Genomic DNA, 23,737 nt, shown 5'->3' on the forward strand with positions numbered 1-23,737 from the left:
GCCAAGAGGTTGATGGACGGCTGTCTGGAGGGCCTTCGAGAGAGCGCAGTGGCAGGGTGTGATAGAGTTCAGGGAATTGGCACCAGATTAGCTGTGCATTGTGGCAGAGTGAAACTGTTCAAGTGCTGTAGCCGAAAGCCATCAGACCTTTCCTGTGCCCTTTGGTATGTTTGAGAGAGTGGATTTGACTTTTATTCTGTTCACCAAGAGTATCAGTCCTCTGCGAAAGAATCGCTCTTTCTAATGCCTACCAGGCTATGCTTAATTTTTAAAGAGTGCTTTAAATATTTCAATTTTAAAGGCCTTATTAAATCTTTTTTTTTTCTAGCTTTTTGTCCATGTCTGTTTGCTTTGAGTTCATCGCTATGCTACTCCTAAACATTGACAATTAACTTAAAAACATTTCAATTTATTTTTATATTTATTGGATACACAATATATTGGTATTGGTTATCAGCCAATATTATTTATTTATTTATCAGTATCAATGTCAGCCAATATTAGATATTTGATTGCTCAATTCTGCCTGTTTTTACATTCAAATTATCTTTGCTACCATCTAGTGCCTACTTAAGTCATCATTTATAATGTTTTATATGGCTTGATTGATATTATTTTTATAATATGTTTTTCATAATAAATAATATGATTTTATATGTTTGTTTTTTTTACACAAAATAGTGTACAATTGTATTTAGAATTCGATACTATTAGAATTCATCTGCACTGGTCAAATGATTTTATGGGGTGTTTAATATGGATCTTTTTCATAGAGTTAATGTTTAGTAGTTAATAATAGAATACGCAGAGGAGGTTTCTCCATTGTCAAATGAAAACCAATTCAAAGATGCTGACTCGAGGGGAACAAGAACCTAAGGGAGTTTAATTAAAGATATAGCATTTAGCATTTTCTGGCCTCTATCTACTTTAATGAATGAGGTTCCTTCCTCAAGCAGCTGTTCCTGTCTCAGACGGTTTAAACAGCTGTGTCCTGGAAAGAGACAAACACAACACTGATGTCAGGAACTTTGAGGAGCAGGTGGAGGAACAAGCTTAAACAAACTCCTGACTCATAAAGCTTTTAGTTTATGTAATGGCATAAAATTAGGGTAAACACAGACGTTTATTCCCGTTAGATGCCCACTTGCCAAGAGGACAGGCATTCTTTGGGCTGATGCATGTTTTTAAGGAACATTTATCATAAAAACAGAGACAGATTTTGATGCCATAAATCAGTGCAGACCTATAACAGTCTGTATTTATGACAGATTTACTGGCCTAGGGTCAATATAGTATCTAAAGTCCTGGGGCCTGTACCATGAAGCCGGATTAGGTGGCTAGCCAGCTATGTTTCAGCTTAGTTTCCGCCAACCCTGGGTTTTAGGTACTATGAAAGTAGCTCGGCTTTAATCTGTGTTCGTTGCCATGGTATCTTACGCTGCACGGCTAACCTGCTCCGGGGCAGGTTATGTTCTGGATTCAAGATCTCAGACTGAAGTTTGACCAATCAGCTGAGAGCAAAGAAACATATAGGTGACGTAACTTATTCCAAGTGTCTGTTGCAATGACTTCACCTTTTCTTCCAAATCCGGTGGACATCTCAGCGCAAATTGTTTGACGAGCACTTCGTAGAGAAAGAATTTTTAGCCAGACAAAATCCCCTTGCCTTTCCTAAAAGTTACTTGTATGAAAGATACAGATTTTCCGTGGAAGGAATGTCTTATCTTTGAGAACCTCTTGAGCCGCACATAAAGAATTTAACACGTCGAATTCATGCACTTACTGTTCCGCAAATATTGCGTTAGGTTTTTTTTTTTTTTTTTGCAAGTGGTACATTCTTGCACGGTGGGTGACGCACAGAAGCTATGGGAAAACACGGTTTGTCAAACCATTCGTAAGGTGGTCCTCGCTCTGCAGGAGTACATGAAAAGTTTCATTAATAGTGCTCCCCGGACATTTATTGACATGCATGTCCATAAAAGAGGGCTTTTATAAAATTGCCAGTAAGATCTATTGATAGGGTGACATCACATGAACACTTTTTTTTTTAAGCAAATTTCACAAGTGTATACAATATAATACATGTTAAGAATTATTTTGAAAAAATTTTTTTATTCTTCTTCTGTTAATCTTTTGATAGGATTCCCATGTCATTGCATGTATGCAGTCTATTGCTCCAATCTCCACTGCTCTAGGGGAACATGAGGCAGATTATGTTAATAGGAAGTCCTATCACAGTCTTAATGTTCAGAGAGATGATGTGAATATGTGAGATGATTATTTTCTGTGAGATGAATCTTTAAATTAATAGTAACATTAACAGATATAACAATGATTTACTAAACATTTCGTCTGCAGATGACTTGTGGTCATGAACATATGATCACAAGTTTGGATGCCAAATGGCCTGGCTCCAGTGCTTGTCTCACGAATTTTCCGTGAGTCTGTGTTGTGTCAGCACTTTGAGGAAAGCAAGTTAAATTTGGTACAGTACAAAACACTGTTAATTTGAACTGAGCTAGAAAAACCTACACAATAACCCCCTATCATGACCCTCAGACAGGGCCACAGCACCGCTTCAATGTGGCCCTCAGTAAAACCAGAGTGAAGATAGAGATGACCTTTGGCCTCCTAAAGGCACATTTCAATGGTGTTCGGCCCTTAAGAGTCACCAGAGCGGGCATCACAGATAGTGGCTGCATGTGCCATTCTGCACAATATAGCCACCAGTAGAAAGGAGCAAGAAACACCACAAAACCAGCTTCTCCCCGATGACACTGACCCGATCACACTTGACCACCCAGCTGGTGCAGACGTAGATGCAATCACCATACAATATTACACTTAATAAAAGTTTTATTGGTTTTGTGGGATGGGAGGGAGAAAGAGAGCAAGAGAAAGTTGCATTAATAAATATTCATACTAAAGTGTTACTTGGTTAAATAAGTTATACTAATATATATATACATACTGAGATCAGTTTTATCCAGCTGTTTGATTTTGTTTGGAGCCTCCTCAGCTCACAGTCAGCTCCTTTAGTGTGCAGTTCGAGTCTCCTTTTGTACAGGGCCCTGACTGAGTCTGTTTCCACCTGAAACATAATTCCACCACAAACATGATCATTACAAGTTTTCTGGAGGCTCATCAAAATCACAAAAAGTTCCTTGACATCCTACAAACACAGGACTGACTGTAATTTATGTCAAGGGTTTTAAATCCTTACACATTTCTTCTGAAGCCCATTGAGGTAGAGGCTTCAGTTTCTGGGGCAGGTTGTGAAAAATCCTACAATAAAAGAGATGTGTAAGGGCCAGTCCCTTTATGCCACACATTCAAATGTTTTCCATAATAAAAAGCCCAGTGCATTCACATCAGCAACTGTCTGAGAACACACAGACAGAGTGTCTTCATTTCCTCCACCCTAATAAATAAAAATAGGCCAATGTAAAGCATAACTGTTGTAAAGCAGGTTATGTTTGGTGTTCTGTCTGCTGCATACTGACCTCTGTGTGGGAGACTGTGTGTGTGTGTGTGTGCTGGCTTCAACAGGGACACTGTATTTCCCTCTACTGCAGAACATACAGTCAGCCATATTTAAAACTTCAAAAAGTAGTAATGTATTGCACACGTACCCAGTGTTACTTGCTTAGAGGAGCCAGCACCAGGGTCAGATTGTAGCACCTGTAATCCCATCCATAATCGTCCGTCCCTTATTGCCTACTCAGAGCCAACTACTCTGCCACAGTGTATTCTGGTTTTCTGAATTTAATTCTTTATTTCTGTTTTCTGCAAGTGTTTGTGATAAAATGTTCACAAAAATAATAAAAGGTTGTGGTAAATACTCACCACTTTGAATTATATTTTTTATATTTTGTCTTTATCTGCTGCCAAGAACATTTGGAGTTGGGGTTGCATCTAAAAATCAATGAATATTAATTTTTCTTAGTACCGGTAGACTACATGCACATTTTTATATATTATGAAAATAGGCTATAGGCTATATTACACGTATAGGCTACACATACATACATAATTTTACATAAATATAGAACGTATTTGTTTAACTTACACATTAACAATCAGCAATCTTTCTCCAACAGTCTTCTCTTGCTTTGGCAGCAGAGACCGTATTGTTTCGAGCTTGAAATACATATTTAAATTCGTCGTAATTATGAATGATTATCTCTTGCTCATCCGCGGAAAAATCGCGACCCGCGATTGGTTGTTCAGTGTCGACGTCACTCTTTTATGTGCACGCGCACGTGGAGTAATCATAGCTTGAGGATCAAAGCCTGAGTTGACAGAGAAAGTTGATGAGCTGCATCATGGTACCAATAAAGCCTGATTGCATCGGTTTGGTTTTGTCAACTCAAAACTTATCCTGTAACCCCGAGTTTGTTCAGCTACCTTCATGGTACAGGCCCCTGGTCTTGATAGGAATGGCATGGTACTTTTGGCATGTGGTAACAACACCTCCTGGAGAGACAAGCTGGTGGGGAATGACAGCTATGCCTGGCCTACATGCTCTCCACTCTTCAACATAAAGCCGGGTGGCCAGATGCATGGAGATTGGAGACGTCACAGGACTGCTGGCTTTCCTTCGGTTCAATGGTTGAGCTACTTCCACCTGTCATAGGAAGCCAATTAATACTATTAAACATAATGAGATCATTAATGTCTAAGGAGTTCTTATAACCATCAGAATATTGCCCCGTTAGACTGGTCAGTTTTGCTTTCATATTCGTTCTCATAATCGATCATAGGTTTGTTGTGATGAAATTAATATAAACTAGAACAAAAGCCTGTGGAAGGTCGAATGACCGAAATGTTGGTTTACCATTAAAATATTTTTGTGATGATGCAAACTTGAGTAGTGTGCTGGACTTATATTTTTCAAGCTTAAATAAAGTATGCTGAAGCATCATAAAAATAGTCTATACAACTTGTGCACTATATGGTCATTATGTATAAAAAACATATTGAAATCAAAGTCTTTAGTGACTGAAAATCATGTAATTCACCCTAGATCTCCTTTCAAGAACATTACAAGTAACTGTCCAATTTTTGAAAGAATCATTCGTTTAATGTCTTTTATTAAAATAAAGATTTTTGTTTTTTTAATTAAGATTGTTAATATAACCAAATTTAAATTATTTTAAGACTTACTGAGGCCCCCTGGTTGAGAACTACTACTCTAAATGATTAATTCATGAAGGAACAAAGGATTTTCGGTCAATAACAACTTAAATTTCTGATTGTTTTTCACATAAACATGGTGCACAAGTCGTATAAACTATTTTACTATACTTTTATGGTGCTTTTGCACCCTTTTCATGTAGAAAGAGACAAAAAGTCATTCTTGTTTACATTTTTGGGTGAACTAATCTTTTAAGAGCGAATAGATGGAACTGCCTACTCAACTTCCCCTTATCCATTCCCTGTCATCTGCTTCCCAGCCTGTTTGTTGTTGCTGCTGCCAACCACCCAACTGGTTATGGACTCCTCCTGCGCAGCTCGCCATGCTCACATACTGTGGAGATTTGAGCCAGTTTGTTTTGTTTGACTGTTAAAAATATCCCCAGCTATGTGAGGAGGTGAGGGAGGCCTGGCAACGAAAGTGGCACCACTTCTTATCACCACTCGGTTTGCTGCGGGGACTAAAATCTCTCCAGAGGCAAATAAAGGCATGTTTGCAGGCTCGAGTGCGCCACTGATATGTGCCGCATTTATAGGGTTGGCATTTGTGAGCCTGGCAGCTGGTCAAGTCTGCAGAGTTTGGTCAGGGAAACAACATGGACTATTTTAAACAGTTGATGTAAAAGGTTAATATATCTGATAGCTGGTTGTCCGCGGTTGCTCCTGTGCAAACCACATCAGTTGAATATATAGTCCAGTGGACGGTGGTCATTGGTCTCATGGATAAAATGTACCATATCCCATCCAGTGCACAAGTGCAGGACGCCTAAGAGTTATTTTGATTCTTAACAGCTGTTCCGATTACAAAGATTCAGAAAAGTTGTATAGTATGTAAGGATGTAATGTAATGAAGTAAATAAATGAATCGTTTTTAAATTATTAATGATTGTATTTAAAGGGGTGGTATAATGCCCCTTTTTACAAGATGTAAAATAAGTCTCTGATGTCCCCAGAGTGTGTATGTGAAGTTTTAGATAAAAATACCCCACAGATAACCTTTTATAGCATGTTAAAATTGTCCCTTTTTGAGGGTGGGCAAAAACGCATTGTTTTGTGTGTGTCTCTTTAAATGCAAATGAGCTGCTGCTCCTGGCACAGAGGGCGGAGCTTCAAGAGCTCGTGTGTGTTAGCAGGCAGCTTGCAGACACACACTAAAATGTCAGAAACTGTACTGCCTTTTATGTTCAAACCAAAGTCGGACAATAATGGAGAAACTTAAGAGGAAGTGACAACATGTAGAAGGCAACAGGACGTTTCTGAATGGTTAGTTGATGAATTTATGTAGCTGATGTGGAGTTAACTATCTCCAAGTCATTGATTAGCATATTCTTTCATGATAATCTATAAATTACTTGTGTGGGAACTGTTGTAATGTCTACAGAGTGATATGCTATTGCATTTGTGTTACGTACTGTATTGCAATAAATGTGAAAAGACGACAGCTTTAGCAGACTCACAAATGTGCTCTATACTACAACAACTCTTCCTCTTCTCAACACTGCTTGCATGTTCCTGGGGGAGGGGTTTATGTAAATTTTAGGGTCTGTGATGTCACTAACCTGGGAGGAAGCTCGTGTAGTCCCTACCAGCCGTTTGTTGTAGTCCTTAAAAAGCTATTTCTGTAAATATCTCCCTTTTCTTTGAACTTTTAAGCGTTGTAACTTTGCAGATGTTGTTTATTCTCAAATAGCAACATTACACACTAACTAAAGTTAGAAAAGTGAAATTATAATCAACCACCCCTTTAATAAATGAAAACAAATCTCTCTCTCTTTCTTTCGGCTTGCTCCCTTTTTGTCAGGGGAATAATCCGCACAGATGATTTGGCACGTTTTACGCCGGATGCCTTTCCCAGCACTGAGAGTGTACTAACTCTGCAATCCCAGTGCTAGGACACACTCTCACACACACACACACACACACACACACACACACACACACACACACACTACGGCCAATTTACTTTGTCCAATTTACCTATATTGCATGTATTTAGAGGAAACCCACCATGCATTTAATTTAAAATATTCATTGTAAATGATTGAATTCATTTGAAAATATTTCTAAAATTGTAAACATTTGTTAATTTAATTTAATCCTGAATATAGATGTTTATGGTATATTAATAAAGTAGCGATTTAAAATATTTTCAGAAAAATATTTTATTTTAATGTATTATCTTTTATTTGTATAAATATTTTAAATACTAAATATATAAAAATTAAATATTAAATAAAAATATTTTTATTATTTGTATTTATTTGTTTATATTGTATTATTTTATTATTATTTATTTTATTTATATTTTAGGTATGTTTTATAATTATATAATAAGGTTTTATTTGTTAACATTACTTAAGTACTTTAGTTAACATGGACTAAGAATGAACAATTCTTCTACAGCATTCATAAATCTTAGTTGATGATAATTTCATCATTTACTAATACATTATTAAAATCAAAAGTTGTATTTGTAATCCTTAGTTAATGCACTGCGAACCAACATAATAAAAATACAACTGTTCATTGTTTGTTCAACTAATTTTAACAAATATTAGTTGCTCATTATTAGTTAATGTTAGTTAATACATTAACTAATGCTAACAAATGAGACCTTATTGTAAAGTGTTACCAATATTTTTAAAATAGTTTTTAGAAATATTTAGGAAGCTCTAGAAATTGAGCAGTTTCACATAAAGGGTCTGATAATTATTAACCCAATGTCCCATATATTCAATATAAGTCTCAACAGACTTCCCTCAAGCTGTGTGGAGTATAGAGTCATCCTTCTAAGTCTGCTGTATGTTTGGAGTAAAGCATGAGATGTGACCTTATCAGTGACCTCTTCAGCAGGGTCCTTTCAGCTCCTCATGGAGCCATTTGCAGTGCTCCCATTTAGCGGCTTTATGACTTGTCACCCTTCACTCAAACACGCACTGCTGAAGATTGTGTACATACCGACTTAAGGGCTATGGGGAAAGTATATGTTTGGTGTGTGCCTGTTGTTTTTCATCACCTTTCAAGGGAATTCTAGAAATCAGGCCTGGATCAAATCCGAGATGATCTTGTTTTATTTGGGGACACTGTTATGTTAAGTTAGCCCCTTAATTATATCATTATAATATATATATATATATATATATATATATATATATATATATATATATATATATATATAACATAACATATTATATAACAATATTATGTAAATATAATTTATATATTATATAAATATCTATATAATTATTTATCCTAACTATATATATTACATTATTATAAATTGATTATAAACAAATTAAAATAGCCTAAATTCTAAATAAATAGATATATTTTATTACATTTATTTGCCATTCAAATCACATACTTCCAGGGAGTCATGCGCCTCCTTGGAAAAACCAAGTAAAGTTAAAACCAAATTCATAATTAGATTCAGTAGTGCAAAGACTCGCTGTCATCCTCCAGGCGAGAAGAGACCTTTACGAACCCCCTGGAGTTCTTCACTGGAATGCTGCATGGCTTCGGTGGCAGTTTGTTGCCGATGGTGATTATGATGACAGAGTATGCTAATTACTGTGTGCTTACCATAAGTACACGCTAGCCTGACCCTGCGTGTTTACAAAATGAGGAGTTCTAATGCTATAATTATTGTTTTGTGCAGATGCTGAGTGGAACTTCTCTCCCTGTCAATACCCTGGTAAAGATTAAGGAGGGACTCCTGAGGCAGAGGGAACTGGAGATTGACCGGTGAGTAAACAAAGAAACTTTTTGAGTGCTTATGAAGTCACACAAAGAATAAAAACTATTTATCAGGGCGTGTATATAATATTATTAGGGCTGTCAAGCCATTAACATTTTTAATATAATTCATTACACAATGTGGTGATTAATTAATGGCAAATTAATCACACATCAAATTTGCCTGAGAAATTACCCCCAAAAGGGGTAATTTCATTATTGTAATTATTGTGTTAAATGAGAAAAGTATCAAATAGACATTACAAAAAGTATTAAATTATTGAAACCAGGGTTTAAATTGGGCCAGATCTTTGATTCAAGAATTTAAAAAATCAGCTAATTATTCCTGGTTGTTTGTCAATATAATCCACTTATGCTTCGATAAAGCAACGCAATGATTATGGTGCAAGATGCTGCAAACACAATGATACATGATGCAACGGCAAAAGATGTCCGTCTGATGCAACTAAAAAATTACTCAACCTTGCCAAGAAATGTCATGCAACTGCTGTCAAAACAAGACCTTTCCTGACCTCCCACGTAAACAGAGTAATGGATTCATCCATTTTTGTCTGTAGCTTTGTCATTAGCTCATGTTTCTGGGGAAGGGGCAGATGTTTCATTAATAGCATTTCATTAATTTAACACAACGTCAGCTGTGCTCAGGACTGTGACCCTGTAGTGACTGCTTTGACCTTGAGCCGGTTGTAATTATAGCATCATGCCGTCACCCATAGTGTTGCTTTGCTTTTAGGTTAGCTCTGACAGACGGAGCAGTGCCACACATGCCACAGAGCAGACGGCCACTGTTCAGTCTGCTGTTTCTGCTCACACACAAACACACCGCATATCCCTGCCAACAATTACACATGAGGAAACGAGCACGCTTTTAGCTGGGCATCACTCTCCTTTTTGTCAGGCTTCTAAATCCAGTTTTGCTGTCCATTTATATATCGCGCATTTACCATTTTGTTTACATTATTAAACTAGCTGTAAGCAATGTTTTGGAACTTCTGCCAGAATTAGTCACACATTCTCTTTCCAAAACCCCACCCTATAGAAATAATCAGGAAAGAGACAACATCAGGATATCTCAATGTCAAAAGCAATCAAAGCAAAGTAGAACAAAAGATTAACCAACAACTGCTTAAGAGCTGAATATGGCGTTAAACCTGAAGGATTTTTTTAAGAAACGCGGTGCTTTGTGAACATGAAAAAGTATTTAGTGGTAGAAATGATCTTCTGATTTGTTAAAAAAAAAAAAAAAAATTGTTAAATATAAACACAGTAACACATTTTCACATATGAAGACCCATTTATAGTACTATGTGAGAAAAATAGAGTGTGATATAAATAATAAATATAAATAATTCGATTTTTATGTTGCCATTGTACTGCACTGTGCATAGTTATTTCATTACAGTTATTATATAGTTACATATTACTTACAATTAATCTCAGAATTAAAGTAATACTGTCACATTCATATATTATTAGTATGTAAAATATTTTACTTTTTTCATAGAAATCCGAAATTTTCTTAGAAATCACATTTATAGAATAAATATGCATATATATAATGTGGCTGAAAATATCTGGTGTGTGTATGTGTGTGTGTTTATTATAGAAAAATTTGGCCACATAATCTAGGTTTATCACAGAGACAGTTGTCATATTTCAGAACCCTGAATTCATTGATATCCATCATGTTAAAAGGACATTTTTCAAAAAAATGACTTGTAGCACCTTTAATGGATAAAAAAATGATGATGTTGCGATCAGTTCACTGATTTTGCTGGTATTTTACTATGCTGAACTTGATTTAGGAATGTTTAACCACACACTCTCTTATTTTGCTCAAAGGCAGAAAATGTCCAAACCAAGCACAAGCACACTTTAAAGTGTCATTACAAGTGTAAAAACATTTCCTATCAAAGCAGTTGTGCCTCCCACATCACTGCGACTGCCTCCAGCAAGCATGTACTTCGCTCTCAAAAGGAATTTTTCAGCGTACTTGTTTTTAAAGTGCTCTGAAGCAGAGCTGTCCAACAGACTGTGAAACTAAGTAAACTAAGTGAATACTGAGTGTCTTACTGATTTGCGAATTCTAGGCAAAAGCAGCAAATCCTTCAGCTTCATGCCAGGATCAGGGAAAACGAGATAAGGGCGCAACAAGTCCTTCATAACCAGAGGGGGCGCTATGATGACTCCTATATGCTCAAGGCCAAGGTATGTCTCATTGAAATGAATTAAATAGGAGAAAATACTTTTATAATGGCAGTAAAAAAAAAAAGTGCTTCTTTCCACCTTTTTAGGATTCTCCATATGACAGTCCAGTATCCGGCCAGAGTCCAAAGTCTCAGCTGCCCGAGCGACTGAGCCCACTGTGCTGTGAGAACGGAGAGCTGGGGCGTAAATTAGCTGCGGCAGAGCTGGAGGTCATCCACCTCAACGAATTTCTCAAACAAAATACACAGAAATACACCGAAGACATCAAGAAACTGGAGGAGAAGGTTAGAACTTCTAATTCAAGACATGTGAATGGTCCTAAAGGTCTGTGGTACCAAAATGTTTGAAAGTTTTGGTTCTCATTCACTAATAATTGCTTGTATTACTTAGTATTTGTACGATCAGAATTCACAATCACAGTCTAATTCACAACACGACACGTGCATTCGCACATAAATCTATTCTAATGTTAATGAATTTTCTGTTTTCTAAATGAGTGACTGCTTGTCCAAGATTGGTCTTTTGCATAAAACACAGCTTTTTAAAACTAGATTACAGCCCTGTGATTAGCCAGCTGTGCATATGCGTATCTCCATCTTTAAGCAGAGGAACCACACAGCTCAAGTTATAACTGTAACGGTCACCAGCTGGAGTGCCCTTGAGAACCACCAGAGGGCACTCCACACCCGACTATTGTCACTCTCTCACTAACTACATTTCCCATAACTCACTGCCCGGACTCATCACTAATTGCATTCACCTGTGTCTCATCATCCTTGTTAGTTTCAGCCTATTTATTCCTTGTTCATTCATTCAAAGTTTTGTTTAGTGTCACACTGCAACTCTGAGCGTTTTTCCTGGTTTTCGGATTTCTTGCCTGTTCCTTGGATTACTCTCTTGCCTCTGACCCCTGCCTGTCTTGTTTTGTTTTTGTTTGTTTGTTTGGACTGCCTACCTGTGTTTTGACCCACTGCCGGTTTATTGGATTACGTGTCTGGATTGCCTCTTAATAAAAGCTGCATTTGGATCTACCTTCGTGTCTCGGAGCAGTTTCGTGACAGAAGGTAGATCCAAATGCAGCTTTTATTAAGAGGCAATCCAGACACGTAATCCAATAAACAGGCAGTGGGTCAAAACACAGGTAGGCAGTCCAAACAAACAAACAAAAACAAAACAAGACAGGCAGGGGTCAGAGGCAAGAGAGTAATCCAAGAATGAAACAGTTGAACCAAATGGGCCATATTGTTTCGAGGCTTCGAATCAATCCGACACCCGTCTCAATGGTGACACCTAGTGGTCACTTGCAGGTGTTGATCTGAAACGACCTTGACGAGCCATTAAAAAAATGTTTTTTTTATTATTGTATTTTTCTAATATGTGAAGCTTGTAACCTATAGGCTCCTCACTGTGCATAATGTTATTTTGGTTAATCAAGCCACAACGTCTCACTTTTTTTGAGATTTGTATTCAAAAATATTCATTTCTCTGCTGTGGAAGGACTTAGCCTACTATGTCACTATATCACCAAAAATCCGCTATCTCAAAATCAAACTCCTCTCACAAAAACCCACGAGGTCAATATGCGTTGATTTCACTTTTATACAGATGTGCGATTGTGTGGTCTGTTCCCGACCCTGTCAATCAAACGCTGATTCGCCGGACCACACCTGATGAAACACTTAGTGAAACACTTCGAAACACTTCGTTTGGCCATAGTCACGTGACATGGGTGTTTTGAATCACGCTTCGGATCAGTGTTTCGAAACATCTGCGCTTCGGGATCTCGCAAAGCTTCGGAACGACTGTTTCGCGTCAGCCATCCCTATGAGTCCGGGCAGTGAGTTATGGGAAATGTAGTTAGTGAGAGAGTGACAATAGTCGGGTGTGGAGTGCCCTCTGGTGGTTCTCAAGGGCACTCCAGCTGGTGACCGTTACAATAACACAGCTTTTCTTACTTTTTCACTGTTTTTGATTAAATATCACCTATGAGTCCGGGCAGTGAGTTATGGGAAATGTAGTTAGTGAGAGAGTGACAATAGTCGGGTGTGGAGTGCCCTCTGGTGGTTCTCAAGGGCACTCCAGCTGGTGACCGTTACAATAACACAGCTTTTCTTACTTTTTCACTGTTTTTGATTAAATATCACCTATGAGTCCGGGCAGTGAGTTATGGGAAATGTAGTTAGTGAGAGAGTGACAATAGTCGGGTGTGGAGTGCCCTCTGGTGGTTCTCAAGGGCACTCCAGCTGGTGACCGTTACAATAACACAGCTTTTCTTACTTTTTCACTGTTTTTGATTAAATAAATGTAAGAGGAAATATCTCTAGATAAAATGTCATTTTCAGACGGCCATTCAGAATATGTGATTTTTTGCGTACGTGTGGTTTCAGTTGTTCCTACATTTTTGTGTATTTACAATACATTTTTGTATGAAAGTTATTGGTGAATCATGCTTTGTTTGTGAAAACGTTCGTACACAGATTTCACGCTCAAATTAGTGCGTACGCGTACGCTTACTAAATAAGACCCATTGTTTCACATGCCCTAATGAAGCTGAACAAAGATGCTTTGTGCTTCCGATCAGATGAAAACACGTGACCGTTACATCAGCAGTCTGAAGAAGAAATGCCAGCGCGAACAGGAGCAGAATCTAGAGAAGCAGCAGCGCATCGAGACACTGGAGAAGTACCTGGCAGACCTGCCCTCGCTGGACGAGGTCCAGGCACAGGCTCAGCAGGTACGTGCCGTTCTCCGTCTTTATTGGAAAGTCTTAAACTGCAAAAACTAGTGATTGTGTTTTACATTCTACAAAATCATTACCACTAGCGCTGGGTATTGAGACAAGTTTCACCATTTGATTAGATTTCGATTCACAAGCTTGCGATTTGATTCAATTCCAGTTTCGATTCAATTTGATTTGAAATCGATTAACTGGGGTTCAGTACATGGAAAAAAAATATCTAAGCTAATGCTGTAAACTATACAGGAAACCCCAGTTGGTACATTACTATAATATTAAAGGTTAAAATGAACTGATTTGTACAGGTTACTAACTTTTAAATTACACATAAGGAAGTTTATATAATAATAATAATGTTATAATAACTTTTTCTACTCGTTCTTTCTTAATATAAATATTTAAATGGTGCCTGTATTTATTTAAACATACATTACATTTTGAAGACCAGGTTAGCAAAAATACAATAGATATGCAGTATAGTGCATATATTTATCAAAATGATCCTCTCTAGAGTTAATTTTTCTAGTTGACTAATGAGTTTTTGGACATTGAATCGCTTTTCTGAGTTAAATGTAACATTAGATGACCTTGTTTTTCAAGTTGTTCTTTTGATGTCTTTCTGCAGCTGAAACATTGATTGAGTGATTACAAACCTTCTGATGTTCATTCATGTTTATTTTGTGCTGTTACTAGTAGTAAAGCAGAATAGATCATCAGTTCAGTTTTGTTCATTCATTAACAGACTAAAAGATCCATTCTTGGGATTTAAGAATCGATATCGGTTCATCAAAATGAGAATCAAATCAAATTGAGAAATCATTATTTTTAACACAGCCTTAATTACTACTACTTCTTTTTTTCTGATTACGATTCCAACACCTCAGATGCCACCTTTTCCAAGTTGGTCACAAACTTATCCACAAACTTATGCCTCAAAAATCAAAAGTGTTCTTGGTTCAGTTAATGAGGGCATAATTAACGTCTCCTAAACCAACGTACCAGTGCCAGTCCCCACGGCGTTCTGCTAATAGATCAGCGCAAACAGCTGCTAATGTGACAGCAGGCACTCTTCATTATGTTTGGGAATAATCTTACTTGTGGTTTATTAAATCATTATTTTGTGCAGTTTACTAGTATGCACAACCATAAGAGGATTAATATTATCTGCCAGTCCAACACATTTTTGGAGTCATATTTTTCTTACTTGCTTAAGTTTGAGGCATCTGTCACTTTGAGCCAGACATTGTCTGTGATATTGGATTAAATGCAATACAGTTGACTGCAAAAATCATTTTACTAATCAATATATTAGTCTTCGATCTTTTAGTAAAAAATATCAGAATTAAAAAAGATTAATTTGTATAAGACAAACTCTTAGCAAAACTCTTGAATTATTTAAAAAAGTTCTGGACAATATTAGATTTAACTGAGTGAAGTTATCAAAACTAAGAAATAACACAATTGAAAGTATGAGAATTATGTAGTGACAAAAAATGGTTGAACAAAATCAAATCTAACATTTATTTATTATTTTATTTTATGTTTCTTTCCCCCACTGACAAATAGTTTTGTCTTGTTTTAAGCATAAATCTCACAAAATTTGTAAGGTTTATAAAAAAAAAAAAATTAAAAAAAAAAGAATAAGAAAAGCTTCTTGTCAGTTGGATAAGAAAAATAAACGCATAAACAAAATAAAATAATTAATAAATATTAAATGACTAATATTCTAATAATGCACTTGTGTCTTACAAAATGTTTGTTCTCAATTAAATTTACCTTGATTTAGTGATGGTACATATTTACTGGAAAGCAAGACAAAAATAATGATTACATCCAAAATAAAATTGCACGAACTACGTGCAGAATAAACATTACAAAACAATGTTAATAAAGGTGTGTAGAGTGTTCAAGCATTGATGTGCAGTAGCATTACTGTATTCATCTCCGTCCGTTACTCAGTTGCAGGAAGTGCAGGGGAAGAAGCAGGCGTTGGAGGACACCGTAGCCCATCTGGAGAAAACCCTGGAGGAGAACCGAGCCCTGCTGCCGGAGAAAGACGCCCTCATCGAGACCCAATCCAAGCGGGAGAAAGAGCTTGTGGCTGCTGTTCAAAGGTACTGCACTTACTCGCTCGCACTATTGAGACGACCTCACAGCCAGAAGCATTGCTTTTGATTTGCTTTCTTTCTGAAAGCCACTTTTTATATACAGAGTGCTCAATCCTTGTTAAGTGAGCTGAAGATCAAAGCGCTGTGTACTCTTTTTAAAACATGTAAACATGGGGATGAAATCAGGCCAATCATCAACTTGGAAAGGCCACAGCAGCGTTGATATAAAAGAAGGAGCTGTCGAGATTTCTCTCTGCCTTGCATTTGGTTTTACTCACTGAATGATAGAGTACTGTAACATCTTGTTGTAGCCTACAAGAGAAGGTGGAGAAGTGTTTAGAGGATGGAGTACGGCTGCCCATGCTGGACCTGAAGCAGCTGGAGAAGGAAAACACTCGGCTACTGGAACAACAGAGCCAGAACAGCCTGGTACTGATTTCCCATGATGCACCTAATGACACTTACCAGTACAGTTTCCATCATTCCTTTTTTTTTTTTGCCCAGATTTCTCTATAATACATTATACTATAAATCTATAAGTCACTGATTTATTGAAATTTTACACCAAAGACAAAACATGTAGGTATAAAGAGACAGTGTATATATATAATCATTTCTGTTCTCTTATTATTTAAAACCTAGTGAGCTGCCTACCTTGACACCACTTGGCATCATATGCGCATTCTCACATATGATGCCCAAAAATGCTGTCTAGATTACATTCAACCGTTCAAACATACTAGTCAAAGCTACCTATTGCAAGTTATCAATACTAAGAAATAACCAGGGCTTGACGTTAACACCCTCCAACCCACCAAATGCGGGTGGATTTCAGCAGTGGTGTGTAACAAAGTCACTCCTACTAGCCAATTTGGCAGGTAAATTTTATATATAATATATACATTTTTCAATTGTAGACTTAAAAAAGGCATCGGAAATAAGTGCAATGTAGTGTTGTCAAAAATATTGCTTTTTTGATACATATCAATACTGAAATATCTGAAAATCTTCCAATACTCATTTCCCACAGAATAGATGCACAATACCAATGCCTCCCCTTACTCACTCATTTCATTTGCTCCGGATGAATATTGTCTTGAATTTAGGCGTGGGATTGCGCGTATTGCGCATAATTTTACTCATTCCTGCAGATTTTGTGCTCACACCCAAAGTGCGCACATAACGTGCAAATTTATTGCGCTTAAACAGTCAAATATGCACAAAATAATGTAAAAATGCCATTGGTCATGTGTAACAGTATAATGGATCCGTGCGTCAGGTCTTAAAGTGACAGCAGCCTAATATACCTGCTGCCAAATTATGAGATAATATTAAAAATTATATTTTTTTATAATTTCTCCTTCTCTGTGCATTCAAATTATACAAATTTCACAGTTGTGTAATTTGCCATTTCTTGGTTTTTGTTTCAGTTGATCAACAATCAGAAGGAGCAAATTGACAAGCTCACTCTGGAGATGTCGGTAAGATGTCATTTTCTACCTTTTGTTCTGGAAGCTTGATGACAATAATCCTGGTTTGCATTGTTATCTCTTATTCTTGGAAGGATGATGGGACGGTGTCTTGCATGTTGATGCTTATGTTGAATAGTGTAATCAAAGCAGGCTTGTTTAGAATGCACATCATATAAGCGCTGTCTTTCGTCCTCTTTCAGGCCCTGGAAAAGAAGTTGCAGAGGGAGAGGGGGATCACGCAGGAACTCCGCAAACAGCTCTTGGAACGCGAGGAGGAACTTGAAACGCTCTCCACAACTCTTCAGCAGGTACGGCACTCCAAACCACCCACAAAGGGACTCTAAAGTGCTGCTAAGACTTTTTCATCCTAAACGATACAGATGAGCCCTGTGGCGGAAGTTAGAAGCTTGATTGAAGGCTCATTTTTGTGTCATTAAATTCTCCGTCCTGCTTTTCGTGGCAGTCGAGTCATGAATAACCCAACTCGCCCTCAGCGCGCTATTAGAATTCAGGATGTCATTTTTCACTGTGCCGTCTCAAGGTGAGGGAGAACAGGAAGTTTCACCGAGCCGCAGTCATGCGTGATCCACACAGACTTTCACAGAGACGACAGTGGAGCCGAGCACAGAGACCGTACATCGTACAGAGCTGCAACAGGGACACACCAGTTTATTAGCATAGATTCTCTGACTTGGTTTCTTGTGCTAGACCCACAAGAAATTACCCAGTATAACAGATCCCATGTAAAGGATGACTGCATATATTCTTACACAGTGGACAGTAATTTGGTTCCCTCACAATGTAGTTCCCTATCATTTTAAATCACAGATCGTGGAAAGTTAAACAAAAAGTGTGTCCTTTCCAAGCAACTGTTACGTAAAAGTAGCTTTACACTATATTTGTTACATTTTAGAGAAGATTTATATTTTGCATTAAAGCAAATCTGCATGAACAGATGTGTTTTGCTATCATTCAGGTATGCTACTGTTAAAAAGTGCAGGCGGTAAGATTATTCTCACCCAGGCTGCACTTATTTGCTCAAAAATATTGTGAAATATTATTATAATTTAACATGACGTTTTCTGTTTTAATATATTTTATTTTAATATATTAAAGAAACATTTCTTAATATTATCAATAGTGACAATTGTTGTGCTGCTTAAATATTTGTGGAAACTGTGAAACATTTTTTTAGGGTTCTTTGATGAATAGAGATTTTTTTTATTTGAATAGAAATCATTTGGAACATTATAAATGTCTTTACTGTCACTTTTGATCAATTTAACGCATTCTTGATTAATAAAAATTAAAAACAAATATTTCTTTATAATTGAACTGTAGTGTAAGTAGTCAGTATGTGATTTCAGATGTAGCTTTTGTTTTGTGCAGTTTCTTCTTATTTTTTTGTGGAAATTCTAGAAGCTCTGACACTGACACTATAATTAGTTGCAAACATGTACTAAACGTCGAGTAACAATATTAGCTATGTGAAATTACTTGCAAAGCTGATTATTATTATTTCAGAAAATCCATGTGTGTAAAAGTGCATCCTCTATGAAGTCCTCTAATAGTCCTAATCAGGGTTATTATTATAACTGAAACTAAAACTAAAATTATACTTAAAAAAAAACAAAAAACATTTCAATTAGTTTCCCATTTTCATTAACTCTATAGACATATTTAAAAAAAGAAAAAGTAAAATAACAAAACCACTAAAATTACTAAACCTTTAACTAAGATTAAAATGAAACTTGAAAATATGACCATAAAATCTAATTCAAAATATGAATAAAAACTGTAATCAGTTAACTCAATGGTACTAAAATAGCACTGGTCCTATTGAACAATGCACAGAACGTTTCTCTTCAGGTTAGACGAGTTCCCTCCTGATGAGCAGATTTTATCCCACCGTCCCCAATAGGTCATGGCATCATTTCTCCTCCACTCTTGCTATTGTCCCGCTGTGTAAATGCCAGAAATTCCACCTCCCACTGTTCGATTTGGCTAGTTTTCACAAACAGTTGCTTGTGATTTCGTTCTTGTGCTCTGAGAAATAAGAATGTGTTCCGCTGGTAATCTGTATCAGGACTCACACAATTGTTAAGCTTAGTCATCAACTTTACTGTCCAAAACTCTGAAAGTTCTTCCCACACTACGGAGGACGAGCGTAAAATGCTGAAATAACACTTCTTTGTGTCCGTAATAGCATTTGAAGGTGAAAATAGCGATTCTCTCAAAGCCCCAGTGGCGAATGTGACGAGCCAGGGCTTCGTTGTACTTCCATAATTTAAAATGAAAGTCCCTTTAAAGGCTCTGTCCTGATTCACACAGGGAGTGTGTAAAGCCTTTGTGTCTTTATCTCCACAGAATGGAAGGCGGGCAGACGAGGAGACCCCCGGGCCGTGTCTGAAGGAGGCCGGGCCCCTGTTGAAGGAGATGTCCCTGTGTCTGCTGGATCTTAAGGGCCTGTGCAGTGTCCTCACACAGAGAGCTCAAGGCAAAGAGCCCAACTTGGCCCTGCTGCTCGGCATCAAATGTAAATACTTATTCAGAACATATAAAACTCTTACAGTACGCTTTAACATCTGTTTGATTTTAAATTAGATATTAAGGTATTAAAGTTGTGTGCATCTCTAGTCACCTTTAGCATTTTAAATGTTAATGTCATATTCATTCTTCTTATTTAAATTCAATATTCAGAATTAAAAATAGAACACTCAAATCAAGCATTTTGAATGCTAAAAGTGCATCATTTTAAGATTTACTAAAGAGTGTTATTAAATTATTAGTGTTTTTAAGGTTTAGGTGATTTAGGTGTTTTTTTAAAGAAATGAATACTTTAATTAATTCAGCACTTGATCAGAAGGGACAGTACATAAAAAACATATAAATATGTTACAAAAAATTTGTATTTCAAATAAATGTTCTTTCTGTTCATCAAAGAATCCTGAAAAAATGCATTACGGTTTCCGCAAACATATGAAGCAGCACAAGTGTTTTCAACATAAATAATAAGAAATGTTTCTTGAGCAGCAAATCAGCATATTAGAATGATTTCTGAAGGATCATGTGACACTGAAGACTGGAGTAATGATGCTGACAATTCAGCTTTGCCATCACAGGAATAAATTACTTTTGAAAATACATTAAAACAGAAATCTGCTATTTAATATGATAGTTTTTACTGTATTTTTCATCAAATGCAGCATTGGTGAGCATGAGACTTCTTCCCAAAAAAAAAAAAAAAATTCTAAGTTATCACAAAATCTTGCTCTTGCTAGTCAAAAGCACTTTTATTAAGTTTTAGTGCTATGCTAAGCTAGTAACTGAAAATTAAAAGAAAGAGAAATGTTTCATTTGACTCATTTAGTTTCTGTAATATGTGAAACATGATGATTTAAAAAAAGATTGTGTATTTATTCTTAATTATGAAAATATGTTAGTCAAATGATGTTGTATCATTTCTAATGTTGCACCACATAAAGTACCCACAGCCAACAGAATGAATATTCCCGACTGTTTTTTTCCCAGCTATGGGCTGCTCGGCGGAGGAGAGCGAGAAGCCGCTGATGGAGGACGGTTTGCGGGTCAAGCTGGTGGAGGTGTGCCAGCTGAGGAAAGACATTGACGAGCTGCGGACGGTCATCTCGGACCGGTACGCACAGGACATGGGTGAGAACTGTGTGACTCAATGACACCCGACCCTCCAGAGGCTTCCATCTCGACACAGTGCTTGTAAAGGGAGAATAAAGTCATCCTGATAGAAACAAACAAGGTCTTTCTGACTACTAAAGGTTGGACCAAGCTGTGAATCCAGTTTACAAGGATGTCTTTACAAGACGTTTGTTACTTTTTTGGTTTTCTTGTGGACATTGAATCTTCAAGGAGTTTGAATGAATGTTATGTGTGTGTTTTTAATATATTTATTGAGACTGTTGGAGGCCTTGCTGGTCCTGTCAGTCGTCTTTGAGGGAAAGTAGAGCAAGTGGTGTCCTAAAGTGCCTTGTGTTCCTGTTTCTGTACCTCCAAACTTCATGAAGTCACAGTCATTTTTACCCAAAGAAGCTGGTCCATCCTCTCCCCTTCAGCTACAGGTCGCAGGTCGACATTCAGGATCCTCGATCCTCACCCCGAACTGAAGGATCCTGCATCTCATCTGAAGGACATTTGCGAAGCTAGCGTAAATGTTTCGTTTAAAAATAAAAGACAGCAAAGGAATCCAGGTTAATCTATTCAGGACACCATTTAACTTTTTAATTAGCATAAAATATGAGCTGCTTTTTTAACGCTGCGGCACAGTTCGGTTCAGAACAAGTTGCACATGTTGAGTTCCAAAGTCAGACAGGAAACAGAATGTTCTGCAGATTATACACTTCCTGTGACTCCAGATAATACATATAGTCTTTGTTACAATTAGGAATATGGATGAAATCAATGCAAAACTTGTTCACTCAGGTATTTTTCGAGTTTTCTTTCATTCGTTGTCGTTTCCGAAGAGATTTGACTCTTTAAGTGTAAGTTCATTTTGACCCCAAGCTGAATTTGTTTTTATAGTTGATAATGTAAAGTCCAGAGATGCGGTCATGTCAACCTCTGCACACGTATTTGCATCGAGGTGATGAATGTTTGAAATATTTACAGTACAAATGTCAATTTACTGCTCATGTATTGTGACTAATCTCATCATATTTAAACGTATATTAAGCATGTTTAGAATTTCAAATGGAGGTTTTGTCATAATGTGCTCATAATATCTTGTGCATGTGCATAGCGTTAGAATTAGTTTTCTTTTTTATGTAAAGGAATCGATTAGCTAAATATTACAAGTATACTGTGCTATGCAACCTCACATTAACCAGCATTTATTACACACTTCTGCAGATATTTAATATTGTTCTGTGCCTTTTAGAATCTATGCAGCTGAACGACAGTAATCGAAGGGTATTTTCCATAACTGGCAGAGACAGAGTTTCCTCTGAGAACTTTATTTCATAAAGCTAAGCCATATTCACAAGCAATGCATATTTATTCTCAGGCAAAGAGATGTTAATAACCTGATGGAGAATGTATGTGGTGCTCTTCATTGTGCATTACAGGACAGTGTGATATCTGATAGCATGCTGAATTGTGTGTGTATATATATATATGAGAATATAAAAGCAATGTGCATTGATTGACATGACCGACTCGCTGTGCACTGAAAGCCACTGGTTGGCTCAACAGTATGTTTGAACTTCACATCAGTCTTTTAAATCTTAAGCTTTTCATTTTCCAGCTAGATTTTACAAAAGCCAAAGGTCTATTTATGTACTTTTTTCCTCAAAAGTATTAACTATTTTTCCATTTTGTAAAATGCTTTTCATTTGTACAAATGTTAAATAAAGTATTTTTCTACATTTTTTGGTTTGTTTTTGCTAACAATACGTCTACGGAGAAGATGTGGATCATGCGGTCAAAGAAACGTTTGAAAGATGGGCATGAACGCTGTCGACTCTTCCGACAGTTTAAAGTGTGTCGTCCTGATTCAGATAAGATGCTGTCAGGCTATATGCCAGTCTCATTCTAACGTTATTTTCGGAACCTGTGAGTCTCTCATCTTAGAAAAGTTTCCTGTCCTGTCAGACATTACACTGTGCTCAGAGGCGCATGCTGTATATCACTTAGCTATCAATTACAAGCATGCAACATCTTAGTAACATTTTAAATCAGTAAGTCATGAAATAAAAGTGAATTACCAAATTTAATGTTTTAATAAAAAATAAAAAAAGTATCTGGTATGTCGTGTGTTTGCTGGGAAGGATTTGCGTGCAGGTAGGATGTTTAATCCAATCATCAGGATCAGTATCCATGTGTTTTTTAGTAAGTTCATGTTAGTATTGTGTTTTCAACATGGTCACTATTGTTTCCGTAACCCCAAAATGCCACTATTTTCACTTTGTGTTATTTATTATTGAACAACTGTAGCAACCTAATTGTATTGTATTAAAAACTAGTGCTAGTTTTAGGACTGGGAACCACTGACGTCGACATTTTATTAAACGGAAGTGGACACCTCAACTACTGAAAGAGCCAAAGTACAGTAAGTGCATTTTTAAACAAATTTATAAAGGAAAGCGTATATTTCAGGTGCTGTGACTGGCCACTAAAATGGGGGGGGGGGCACCATGGAATTATGGCATAGTGATCATTTTCGATTAAGGTAAATTCATGAAAAAGAAAGCGGTAAGGTATAAAAAGTCACTGAAGTTCACTTAATTTGA

The 23,737-nt window shown here is 36.9% G+C and overlaps 1 protein-coding gene across 2 annotated transcripts in view; it reads left to right on the plus strand.

Moving 5' to 3' along the window:
- The window catches only part of cep85l (centrosomal protein 85L), a 70,890-nt gene extending 48,017 nt beyond the window's left edge, over positions 1-22,873 (plus strand). For both annotated transcript variants that reach the window (XM_079887223.1, XM_079887222.1), the window contains exons 4-13: positions 8,855-8,940; positions 11,043-11,160; positions 11,247-11,444; positions 13,742-13,894; positions 15,857-16,011; positions 16,317-16,434; positions 17,436-17,486; positions 17,678-17,785; positions 19,845-20,013; positions 21,009-22,873. In XM_079887223.1, coding sequence (XP_079743349.1) covers positions 8,855-8,940; positions 11,043-11,160; positions 11,247-11,444; positions 13,742-13,894; positions 15,857-16,011; positions 16,317-16,434; positions 17,436-17,486; positions 17,678-17,785; positions 19,845-20,013; positions 21,009-21,172 — 1,320 coding nt within the window. In that variant the 3' untranslated portion in view covers positions 21,173-22,873. The remainder of the gene's footprint in view (positions 1-8,854; positions 8,941-11,042; positions 11,161-11,246; positions 11,445-13,741; positions 13,895-15,856; positions 16,012-16,316; positions 16,435-17,435; positions 17,487-17,677; positions 17,786-19,844; positions 20,014-21,008) is intronic.
- Positions 22,874-23,737: the final 864 nt, after the last annotated feature.

The sequence above is a fragment of the Squalius cephalus genome, assembly GCF_949319135.1.
Source record: "Squalius cephalus genome assembly, chromosome: 12".
Lineage (NCBI taxonomy): Eukaryota > Metazoa > Chordata > Actinopteri > Cypriniformes > Leuciscidae > Squalius > Squalius cephalus.